The following is a 12440-nucleotide window of genomic DNA, read 5'->3' on the forward strand; positions in this document are numbered from 1 at the left end:
ACGTTCCCTTATATTTTCGTGTTCATCCTCCACAATTTCGTCTTGAACGGATTGGGGTGTATGAGAGCAGAAGAGCCTCACTGAGAGCAGAAGAGCCTAATTGAGCAGAAGAACAAGATGCAAGAGGTAATGTAAGAAACAAAAGTTGAAGTCCTGGATTTGGGCAATAGAGCTAAGTGAGTGGACACTGGATAATGGAGTCGGTTGGGGGGGAGGGGGGCGTGGCGGGGCCGGCTGTGGGAATAGGCCTAAGTGAGTGGACACTGGTTAATGGAGTCATTGGGGGTCGAGAGAGCAGGTCACAAGGAGAGTACTTGAGTTACCAGGAGAAGGAGAAGGACACGGCTTTACATCTAGACACTAGTCATAAAGGTTCAATAGAGCCAGGAAGGAGGAGAGGGCGAGAATGGTCGGGCAGGGGGAAGACTATGTAGTCAGAAACGAAAATGGAAAAGCAATAAAAGACCAGACTGGAAAGAAACTTGGCCGGTTGATCAGAAACCAGAGAGAAAAACTTGTTCCAAAAGGAAACAATCAACTAGAACGAACACGCATGGAGATGAAGTGAATTTATCTGCAGTGTTGCCCATTTTCTACAGTAAGCTGATGTCTCTAGAGAGCGTCGCCCGCCACTAGTAGTACATAGTGAGACGGTTGCCATACGCCCTCACCTGGCTGGCACCCCATCCGGCTGGGAACCCATGTTTGGCTTACTTAATTGGGTCGTGCTCCATGCTTTCGGAAGCAGTTTCTAACAAAAGAGAAATGAAATCAACAATATTAAAATGGGCATAATGCTAATTTCAACATTGTTTTCACTCAGAAAGATAGATTTCTCAGAGGTCGCTTCCCACTGGATCGCTGAATTTTGCAAGTATACAGTATTTGAGTGTGATTAAGTGTATATGACTACTTTTACCAGTAATAGGTTCAAGGGTCAGGAAAACAACAAACTTTAAGCCGTAAGTCAATTTTTGATAAATATTGCGGTGCTCTTTATTATAATTATTATATACATAGAACCGTGGATTAAGATAAATACAATGCAGTACACACTCAAGTTTGTATATTTTCAAAATTAATATCAAATAAAAATGAAGAAACACGTTTTATATGAGATGAAAATATTATGTTTTTTTCCTATAAAAGTTTAAATTTCAATTAGAATAGTATTTCGTTTTAAATATTGATTAAGTGGTATTTTAAATAATATATTTCAGGTGAAACCGTTTAATAATGATGGTAAATGATATTATTTTTATTTTTATTAATATTATTAATGTGTTTATTTTTTTATTTTGTAATATAACAAAATTGACTTAAAATTCAGTAAACATTTACAATGAAAGTAACAAAATATTTTACGAGGGAAAAAATATTTTCTTTTTATTAACATTATTCATGCGGTTTATTTTCTTATTTTGTAATATAAAAAAATTGACTTAAAATTCAGTAAACATTTACAATGAAAGTAACAAAATATTTTATAATGAAAAAATATTTTCACAATATAACGTTATATTAAACTATATCTAAAAATTAAAAATAAATAATATATATGTATATGTATATTATAGTATTTTAAAATTTAAATTATTTTATATATTTTTTAAATATATATCTATTAAATAACTATATAAGTCATAAATAACTATATAAGTCATAAATAACTATATAAGTCAAATTTTGATGTTTGGTACTTAATAGGTTATGATTTTTTATAAATAACAACAATTAATTAACTTTTATTTTGAATAATACTAGATAATTATTATATTTATTATTAATAAAGAATTAAATTATAAAAATTAGGAAAAATTTGCACATATAATTCTTGTTAATGTTTTAATAGTGATGAATAAATGTAATTTATTTTGTTTAAATTACAATTATGTTTTTAATGAGAGATATTTCCAACTATCTTTGAAAAGTAATAATAAGAAAAAATTAACTTTTCTCTTTTTTCCTTTAATGATTGAATTTTTATGGTATAATTATTTTGTTATGAATAAAATTTATCCATATTCTAACATCATTAATTTCTCAATCTTTGAAGACACCTACTTGACAATGCATAAATTAGAAAACAACCTTAAAAATAACTACTATCATTAATTTCTTAATCTTTGAAGACACCAATCTCACAATGCATAAATTAGAAAACAATGTTATAAATATATGAAGAGACATTTCTTCAACCACCATGAAATAAATTTAAAGAAACTTAACATAAATATCATAAATCTGAAATACATATAAGTTTAAATAATATATATACAAATAAATTTATTTATATTTTGTTGTTTATTTATATATTTTAATATATTTTTTAATTAAAATAATTTATTATTTTAATAAAACTTTATTTAATATTATTATAACAATATCTATGTATTATAATAACTCTTTACAAAAGTGTAAATTTAACAGCTACCCCAGAAATTAAAAAAAGACAAAAATTCTTAACATGCGTTGCCTTTAACTTTTTTAATATCTCAATCTATTTACTTTTGCTAATAGAGTTTACATTTGTATTTAGTTCGCTTGGTTGTCATCTCAGCCCAAGTGGGATGAAGTACATTGGATTGAGCCCTAAATTGGATTAAGTACACTGGTTTGAGCCCATGAGAGTGGGGATTTCTGACAGATCATTAAAAAGTGGGCTTGGACTAATTCAAAGATGGCTCTTCTTTAGAGTTTCCTAATTCCGAGCACCTTTGGCCTGTGGGCCTCTGAATCGTCAAGTAAAAGGGGTGTCGTAACTTAACTTCTTATCAGTGTATCATAAACGTAATCTTTTTAGAGAGACTATTTGAACTAGGTTTAATCAAAAGATTTAGATTTAGATTAAGAATCTTTAGATTGATTTATATTTCTTAGTTGGAACAACAGAGACTATTAGAATCCACCCCACTTAATCTTCTTCTAGGTTAGTCTCTATGCCCCAGCCAAACTCTGTCTATCAACACGTCTAACTCTTGTCTAGCCTTGTTAATCGGTTAATCAAGCTTAGTTGTACTGCTGGTAGTCCATAGTGTAGGTTCCATTGAGTAAGTGAAAGCCTTAATCAAGACATGGTAACGCTCCCTTTCCTTATGTATTCGATTATTTATGAGAATTAGTTGGGCTTGCGGACCCGGAAAGCTGCGGCTAAAGGGGCGAATCACGTCGTAAATGTAGACTTCGTAGATTTTTGACAAATCATTAAAAAGCTTTCCGGGCTGTGATCTCAGCCCAAATCCGATGAAGTACATTGAATTGAGTCCTCCAAATTGGGGATTTTTAAAATGGGTTTGCACTAATTTAAACATGGCTCTTCTTGAAAAATCATAAATGTAGATCTCGTAGATTTTTTACCAATTATAAAACATGGGTTTACACTAATTTAAACGTGGCTCTTCTTGGAAAATCGTAAATATAGATCTCGTATACATTGATAGAAATGGTTAGCCTTTAACATTTTTCAGCTGTGGTTGAGACTGAATCCGAATCGTACGACCACCCATAATAAATTCAAAACAATCAAGAAAAAAGTAAGTAACGACAATATGCATTACATCAACTTGCACTTAAACATACACAAACCCTATGGACTACATATGACAAACTATTTTCCCTTTTCTTTATCCTTCAGCTTCGGACATACCAGGGTCATATAAAATATATCGTAGTTTCAGTAGAATACGTTCATGATACGGCTGTTTCTGCTTTCACTGGAATACCCCTCCTGTTACTGCCCCTCCTGTGCCCCTCCTGTTACATTTACTGCCCCTCCTGTTACTGCCCCTCCTGTTAATACCCCTCCTATTACTACCGTTCCTCTTACTTCCCTTCCTGTTACTGCCTCTCCTGCCCCTCCTTTTACTGCCCCTCCTGTTAATACCCCTCCTGTTACTAGCCATCTTGTTACTGCCCCTCCTGTTGCATTTACTGCCCCTGCTGTTACTGTTACTGCCCCTGCTGTTACATTTACTGCCCCTCCTGTTACTGTCTCTCTTGCTGCATTTACTGCCCCTCCTGTTGCATTTACTGCCACTCCTGTTACATTTACTGCTCCTCCTGTTACTATTACTGCCCCTCCTGTAAATACCCCTCCTGTTTCTGCTTTCACTGGAATACCACCCCTGTCCAAATATTCCTGAGGTTTCACGCGGAAAGATTCCGGTACACAGTTGTATAAGAAGATTAAACAGAGAGCCGAAACAGCTAACAAGAGGTAGAACATTCTACGCACAGTCATTGCTTTGGAAATGCTGAAAAATGTCATTGAGAGCACCCCACTCATGCCTCGTTCAACGGCCACCCCAAGGCTGGCCGCCTTGGCCCGGAGTCTAAGAGGGAAAATCTCGGCTCCCAGCACCCAGTTAACAGGCCCCATTCCAACTGAGAATATCAAGAAGTAATTATATTTAGTATAGTTCAGAAATGCAAATTGATCATCCAAAAAAATGTTGAAAGAAAAACATGAGTTTCATGCCGGTTGGAAAGCCAGAGGAGGAAGGAACAAATAAACACAAAATGGTTAGCTGCTGCTTAATCACTCTTGATTCTCCCATACTTGATTCTCTCATATACATCTACTTACTGGGCTAGTTTTTCCTTGTTTTTTATTACAATGACCCAGTTACAAATATATAAATACCAAATTTAGTAAATATGAAATTATGCATACTCTAACTATAGCGGACTCTTCTGCACCGACTACTTCATACAAACTCACACTCTTAACAATTAACCTTTATTCTCTTGGCTGTTAACCTTTACCCTTTACCCTGGATAATATGTTAAAGTTTATTGAACTCGGAAAAATCGATCACAGTAACTTATAATATATTTTCTTAAAAACAACTATACACCAGCTTTAAACCTAAAACGACTCTACGCCAGCTTTAATCCTAAATTGTTTCTATGGCAACGCCCTTGCCTCCATCAATCCTAAATTCAAAAACCTGTGAAAAATAAAAAGGTAGGAACAATATGCACGGGAGAAATACAAAAGAAAATGGTCTAGCTGAAAGCATGGAAACAGTTGAAATTCACAATTTCTCTACACACAAAGGGCTTTGCATCAACTTTGAATCTAAGCCGTTACAGTAGTAACCTTGCCAACCACTTATTCGAACTCGAAAAAATCGTAAATATATTTATGAAAAAAAAAAATTAGACTCAAGAAAAACTGCTGAAGATTTAGAGGTATTTGGCAGCCCTGACTGCTGAAGATTTAGAAGTATTTGACAGTCTTGACAACTTTTCTCCTGATAGACTCTTAGTTGGTAATTACATGTGGAGTCGTTAACAAAAAAAATTTAGACTCAGGAAAATATGTTAACTGCTGAGAGGTATTTGGCAGCCTTGACTGCTGAAGATTTAGAGGTATTTGACAGTCTTTTTTGCTTTTCTCTTTATAGACTCTCTTAGCTGGTAATTACAGGTAGAATGGTTTTCCTTGAATAACAGTGATGAGCCAAGGTATATTCTCAGATAACCGTCAATAATAATTATCCCATACTTATTTCAAAACTAAATCATAATTTTTTTTTCCCAAACATACTTATGCACAGAAGAAATATAAAGGAAAACTACCAAACTGGGACTATTAAAATGAGTATTAACGGTATACGTAGATAAAAGACAAAATAAGGCTTAAGAAATGAGTATTGACAGTATACATAGAATATATACAAAGAAGGCTGAAGAAATGAGCATCGAAAGTATGTACTATATATGAACCAGAACAAACAGAGCAGGAAAAACTCTTATGGGACAAGTACAGCAACAACAGAAGTAAACTGCCGAAATAAGTTCAGTATGCACAGAATAAAAATGCAAAGAGCCTGATGAAATAAATATTGACAGTTATATACACAGAATAAATACTGTAAAAGTTGCCAAACTTGTCATATCCAGACCATCTGATCGGTCGTCTATTCCAATCAAGTACTCCAAACATACCATAGCCGAACAGAATTGAGATGGTGGAGGCCAAAACTTCATATGCAATCACAAACCTGTTTCTGGGAATCTTCTTCGTTGGCTTCGAACTATCCATATCCATGGCCTCTTGCCCTTTCCCACCCTCGGAATCTAGAGCTCCAGCAGCTGACACCATTGTTGCTGCTGTGTTTGCACTCTAGAGGATGGGGGATCCTTGATTTATATTCTTATCGGGCACCTCTGGGAGTTGAATCCAAAATCAAAATTTTGTTTTGTGGAGATAGATATTGAATCGGTTAACTGAAGTCTTCCCACAAGATGACAACATGCGGTGGCAAGGCCTATTTCCACCTCTATAGACCCATTAATACACCCGCTTTTCCCCCTTAATACACCCTCTAAGGACGCTTTTGGAGAAGGACTCTGACATCAGTTTTGACTGTCAATTCGTGGACATAATTTCTCCGGCAAATACTTTCCGGGGATTGGGTTGATGTCTTTGTAAATCATCCATCCATGACCTATGCCAATGAGAGATGCCTCATCCCCAGGTGCATGATACATGTGAACTGATCCATGACTTATGCCAATGCGAGATGCATCATCCCCATGCGCATGATACATGTGAATTGAATTAATTTAAACCACTACCGAGATTTGAATTTTCCCAACAAGTTTTGAAATTTTCCCACCCACATTATTTTGAATTTGGTCGTAGATGAAGCGACTGAATCCACAAATCGATGCCCGCCCACATTATTTTGAATTTGGCCGTGGATGAAGCCGCTGAATCCACAAATCTATGGGGTTACCGGCCAGGAGTCGAATCCCATATCCACCACACCAATTCTACGAATCTTTTCTTCAAAGACGAGGCAGAGTATGTGGATCCGGATGCGGGGCACTCATTTCAGGCCATACGAGACCAGATTTTTGGCTCCGAGAACACCTCCGCGGATCCTGCACCTATGAACAGATTCGCCAGCAGGCGACTTCCTTGGGGGCTCCCAACATGTCTTAGACTGTCATGAATGGTTTCAGACCCGAGGTTGTTCCCGTATATAACACTCTCGAGTGTTCGATCGGTGGTTTTCTTCGGTACAGCCTTTGACTCAATCCAACAGACTCTACGTTCATTCTACGACTTCCCATGGAGCCACCAGCAATATCCCCAAGCTGTTGGCCAACAGATACGCATAGAAAACCATCTTTGAATCAATAGTGGAGTCGGGTTTGTTGTTCGGGATTTATTACCAGAACATCCCGGCCACTCTGTTCTACAGAAATCTTAGAAAGCTCAAGTATATTGGTGATTTCCACTCCTACTCGGCTCAATTTAAGGCCCATGCCAGGAATGGGAAGTTGCCCAATTATGTGGTTGTGGAGCAGCGCTACATGGATTCCAAGCTCTTCCCCGCCAACGATGACCATCCTTGGGCCAGAAATTCGTGAAGGAGGTGTACGAGATGCTCAAATCTAGCCCTCAGTGGAATGAGACGCTGTTCCTTGTAACTTAGGACGAGCACGGCGTATTCTTCGACCACATTCCCACACCTGTGAAGGACGTGCCTAGCCCCGACGACATTATCGGCCTCGACCCCTTCTTTTTCAAATTCGATAGGTTAGGGGTTCGAGTCCCCACTATCGTGATTTCGCCATGGATTGAGAAACGAACAGGTTTCGACTCTCTTGGCGCTATCTTCTTCCCTTATCCATAATTCGATTATTTTCCATAACATTGAGTATTATATTAAATAAATTGTTGTTGTAGTGGTACATGGGGCTAACGGACCATATCCATCATCTCAGTTTGAGCATTCATCCATTGCTGTAACACTCAAGAAGTTATTCAATCTACAGTTCGATTTCCTGAGCAAGAGAAACGCCTTTGATAAAAAAAAATAATTTATCCAATAATAAAAAAATAATAATCTTTCCAATAAACTATCTTTCACCTCGTAAAAATTAAATAATTTTATTTTTTTCTTTCCGTGTTTTTATGCATTTTGCCTTTAAAATTCATCCATCCTACACGAATTTTTGCACCGAACATGAATTTTACATGTTAAAGTGGGTTGCGGCCAGTTATGCCTGCCCTCTTTTCTTTCCAGATATGCGTTATTGAGAACACCATTAATTTAAGACCACTAACCCTAATAAAATTCATGTTAAAGTGGGTTGCGGCCAGTTATGCCTGCCCTCTTTTCTTTCCAGATATGCGTTATTGAGAACACCATTAATTTAAGACCACTAACCCTAATTTTGGTTAAGATTTATACGTTAAACGTTATTTTCATAAAATAGTGTCATTGTAGGAAGGGAATGGAAATGCCATAGCGAATTTTATTAATTAATTTTATATCAAAGGGATAGGAATTATGTGGAGTTAGTATGCGATATAAGAAGTTAAACCATCACTAGATGCTTGGTAAAGATTCACTACGTTGATTAATATCTTCTCAAGATTTATTATGCTAATTAATATCTTTTATAATGGGGATATATTTCAAGCTTAGATTGTATGTGAGGTAAGAAAGCAAACAATTACTGGATGCTTTGTAAGGATTCATTACGTTGACTAATAGATTCTCAAAATTTATTATGCTCATTAATATTTTTAATTTATAAAAAAGGTTTGGGATTATATTTCAAGCTTAGATTTATTATGCTGATTAATGTTTCAAGATTAATATATTTGAAATTTGTTTTATATGGTTGACCAGTTTTATTGGTTTTATATGTTTGATAAATTTTATTTTAATTAGTTATATGGAAAATTGTTTACACTTTTTGTATTTTAAGGTTTTCCAAGATAAAGTATGAATGATATTTTGTCTCAATTTTTTTTTTTTACATAGATGTGAATTTCAATATTTATATTTAATTTATTTATATTTTTAATAAAAATGTAAAAACAATATTGTATGGTTATAAAAATGTATATTATTATCAAGCAACAAATAAAATTTGTGTGTGAGAATAAAATATCAATCTACTCATATTCATTTATGGGGATTTTTGAACTCTAGGCTATTTAGCTTTATATGGTGCCACAAACATTTTTTTAGCCTTGAATACTTTACTACCCTCATATCCTCATTCTTACTGTATTGAAATCCCCTGCTTTATATTTCAATAGCTATTTCATTAAAAGTAGAAATTATGAATGCAACTACTAAATTAAATTCTCTTTAATGTGAAAACATAAACATGAAATCCTATAAATATGAAGTTCAATTAGAATGGATTCCAAAGTAAAAGAAGTAAAAGTTGCAATAATTTAGCAGGAATTTTACAAAAATATTTTGAAAGATCACAAAGGGAGAAGAGATGTATTTGTAAAGGATATTTAACAATGTTAAAGTTTTTGGTATCATGGGTATGCATGTGGGAGGAATGAAGGAATGGAGGCAAGTCCCGAATTGAATCCTCAACACCATTTCTTTGCCAATTTTATAATACGCTTTTAATTATTTTTTTTCTTCAGCAAACTGAGGAAATGCCCAAAAATTTACTTAGAAGTTGGATTGAACCATTGTGATGGTTGACCTTCCAATGTAGCCCCTTAAAAATGAAGGTTCTGATGAGGAAGTGGGGCATTTAAAAAAGAGGAGAAAATGAAGAAAGAAAATAACAGAGATGAGAGAAGGAAGCAGTATGCTTGATGATCATAATAGAATAAGACATTGACTTGGTCCCTTAATGAGACAGGATTTTTGTTAAGCCATAGTCATCTGCATTTTCCTACCAGTGAGTAATATTACACCCAATCTGTGTACAACCCACCCTTTTCTAATCAATTCCTTCATGATAAAATCTCCATAAAATCTGGTTTTTCCATTTGGGCTTTACATGGATAAAAATGCTCTATGTTTATGGTTCATTGAAAATCTATGTGGTCAACGAATTACTAAGACTAAGTGTTATGTTCCTATAATTTAAAACATATGTCATCACCTATTTTTATTCAATGGAATAGATGGAAGAAACCCATAGCTCAATCCTCCAATTGCTTGATTGGTGGCATGAAGAGAATAATTAAGTGTTGTGCTACTTGGTCTCCAGAAACATTAGTAAAGAAGCACTATTGGTACTAGATGTTATTCCATGTTAATAATCAACAAGTCGTTCTAGGTTGTGTGAACCTTATGAACTAATCCCCATAGTTCAGTCACTAAAATTGTTTGACTTTTGAGTTGCTAAACACCTACAAGACTTTCCCTCATTCCTTCATTCAATGGATTCAAAGTTGAATTAATAATGCACTAACTCTTGTCCTTTCTTATGAGTTGTGCATTAATTCTTGGTTTAAATGTTGTATAAATGCATTACAAAATAAATTTCTACTTCCATACTATATATTCCCCTAGTTAAGAATTTCCTTATTCTATCCATTCAAGGCATGGACATTACCTACAACCATTGTGTTGGACAATCGAATTTACCAACAACAAAGTGATTTTAAATTAGTGATTATGTGTTATTTCATGATTGTGATGAGTTCAATTATAATAAGAAGAGTATAACATCTTACATTTTGTTGGGATGTATAGTGATTGAAAAAAAAATATTGTCAATAGAAAAGATGGAATTTAAAATTTTTAATGTTAATTAAATGAATTTAATAAATAAATATTTTTAATTTTTAATTAGTTTATTTAGATATAGCAATGTATAATTGTAACATCCCTTGGTTGATCTTTCATGTAGATAAAAATAAGAAAAAGGTCATGGGATACGTATTCCAAGCTGCATAGTGATTAAAACATCATAATGGGCATCACTTGCAACTTATTAATGGCTATGAAAATTGGCAAAGGCATTGGCAAAGACAAAGAGACAATAAATGGCATTTAATTATGAAAATAAAGGAAAATAGGAGAAAAAAAGATGAAGAGACAAAGATTTGCATGCAAGGGAAATTAAAGGAAAATGAAGAAAAAGGAGATATCAATGATAAAAAGGTGTCAAAGAATCAACTCATGGCTTTTGCACAACTTTTGTCAGTTTAGCATTTGGCTCTCTTACACTCTTGCACAATTAGAGCATTATTGGAGCATGCTTGGAGCACTCTAGCATTCACTTGAAAATGGAGAAGCAAGAAAGGGAAAGCAAGGAAGTGCAAGGAGACAGTTGGATCAACAACTACAACAAGCTTACTTTGCAGGTAACAAGTTGCATGTGTGATCTCCTTGTTGATTTTTGGATGCATGGTATATGCATGTGCTTCCTCAGTTATGTGTTGTCATTGGCATGGAGATTTTCCTAGATTGAAAGTGGTTTCAGCCTTGCCTTGTAATTTCCTGGATAGCTATGGTGTTGTGGGTTTTCCACTTGTTTTTCTGATTGGTTCTTAGGTTCCCTATGGTTGTGGATTGGAACAAACACTTTGGAGCCCTAGAACAACTTGGGTTGAGTTACTAGTTCCTGGAGCCTACAGGTTAGGACAAATTCTCTAGAGCCTTGGGGTTTGAGTTACTAGTCATTGGAGTCACAAGTTGGAACAAACACTCTGGAGCCCTCATTTAGCTATGGGTTGAGTTACTAGTTCTTGGAACCTTGGACAGCTTGGGTAGAGACCGATGTGGTTGATGTTAGTGATTTTTGGATTGTATAAGTGAGATCACTATGGTTGTGGGTTGAGGTGGTTTGGCTTCTAGAAACCCTGGTTGATTTTGATTTGATTTATCCCTTGTGCTCCCACATTCATGCTTGAAATGTGGCACAGGGGTGATTGGATGAAAGAGAGATTTGGTTCAACTAAATCTATGGTCTGGTGGTACGTGGAAGTCCCTGACTTGGTTAACATTTTTATACATTAGTATGAGATATTTTCCTATTGTGATCTATGAGCACTATAATGATTATGTTGGTGATTTTATGGTTGATTTTCCATGGTTTTCATTTTGTTTATATGTTGGTTATATGATATATTCTATCTATGGCTCTTGACACGTTTTGATAAGCTGCTAGATGGTTGATGAATGCATGGAATAACAAGTGTTATTACAACTATCTTGAGAGGGTATTAGACTTTCTTGGTGATTCTCGATGAAGTGCAAACTCTTATGATCATATATGCATTCATGACATGTAGCTTCTATGTTTACTATATGTTTGATGAAATGCATATCATGGATTAGGCATGTCGGGGTCAAGTTATTGCTTGAGCCTTGATTGGTTTCCCTTGTCATCATCTTGTTTTTTTTTTTGGAATGTTACAAGTAGTTTTATGTAGTGGTCTAGAGGCTAGCCTAAATAAGTGGATAAGATCTTAGAACCACTGACAAAAAACTAGAGTTTTTGGGTCATAACTACATGGAAGCATGTCTATGCATGCGGTTGGGACCTCATAAATGCATTGATGTTGTGTTGTGCATGTTTTTGGGGAGTTACCCTTGTGAAAATAACTCTATCTTAGGGATTGATCACCTAGGGTGGTTTCCAATCTCCTAGGTGGTTTGTAGTCCATGAGGAATGTCTGTAAGTTGTCAGTGTGTCAGCCC

The 12440-nt window shown here is 35.1% G+C and overlaps 1 protein-coding gene and 1 pseudogene across 1 annotated transcript; one reads left to right on the forward strand and one right to left on the reverse strand.

Annotated features, from left to right (window-relative positions):
- Positions 1 to 3374: 3374 nt before the first annotated feature.
- LOC149155207 (uncharacterized) lies at positions 3375 to 6258 on the reverse strand. Its single transcript, XM_089445170.1, has 2 exons — positions 5953 to 6258; positions 3375 to 4383 (listed from the first exon to the last, which is right to left on the reverse strand). The coding sequence occupies exons 1-2, from the start codon at positions 6107 to 6109 to the stop codon at positions 3731 to 3733; spliced, it is 810 nt and encodes a 269-aa protein (XP_089301296.1). The 5' UTR covers positions 6110 to 6258; the 3' UTR covers positions 3375 to 3730.
- A 419-nt stretch (positions 6259 to 6677) lies between these two features.
- LOC149155208 (non-specific phospholipase C1 pseudogene) lies at positions 6678 to 7652 on the forward strand (annotated as a pseudogene).
- The last annotated feature ends 4788 nt before the right edge of the window (positions 7653 to 12440 follow it).

Source organism: Pinus tabuliformis, chromosome 9 (assembly GCF_031772625.1).
Source record: "Pinus tabuliformis cultivar Carrire ecotype Pingquan chromosome 9, CPIR1, whole genome shotgun sequence".
Taxonomy (NCBI): Eukaryota; Viridiplantae; Streptophyta; class Pinopsida; order Pinales; family Pinaceae; genus Pinus; species Pinus tabuliformis.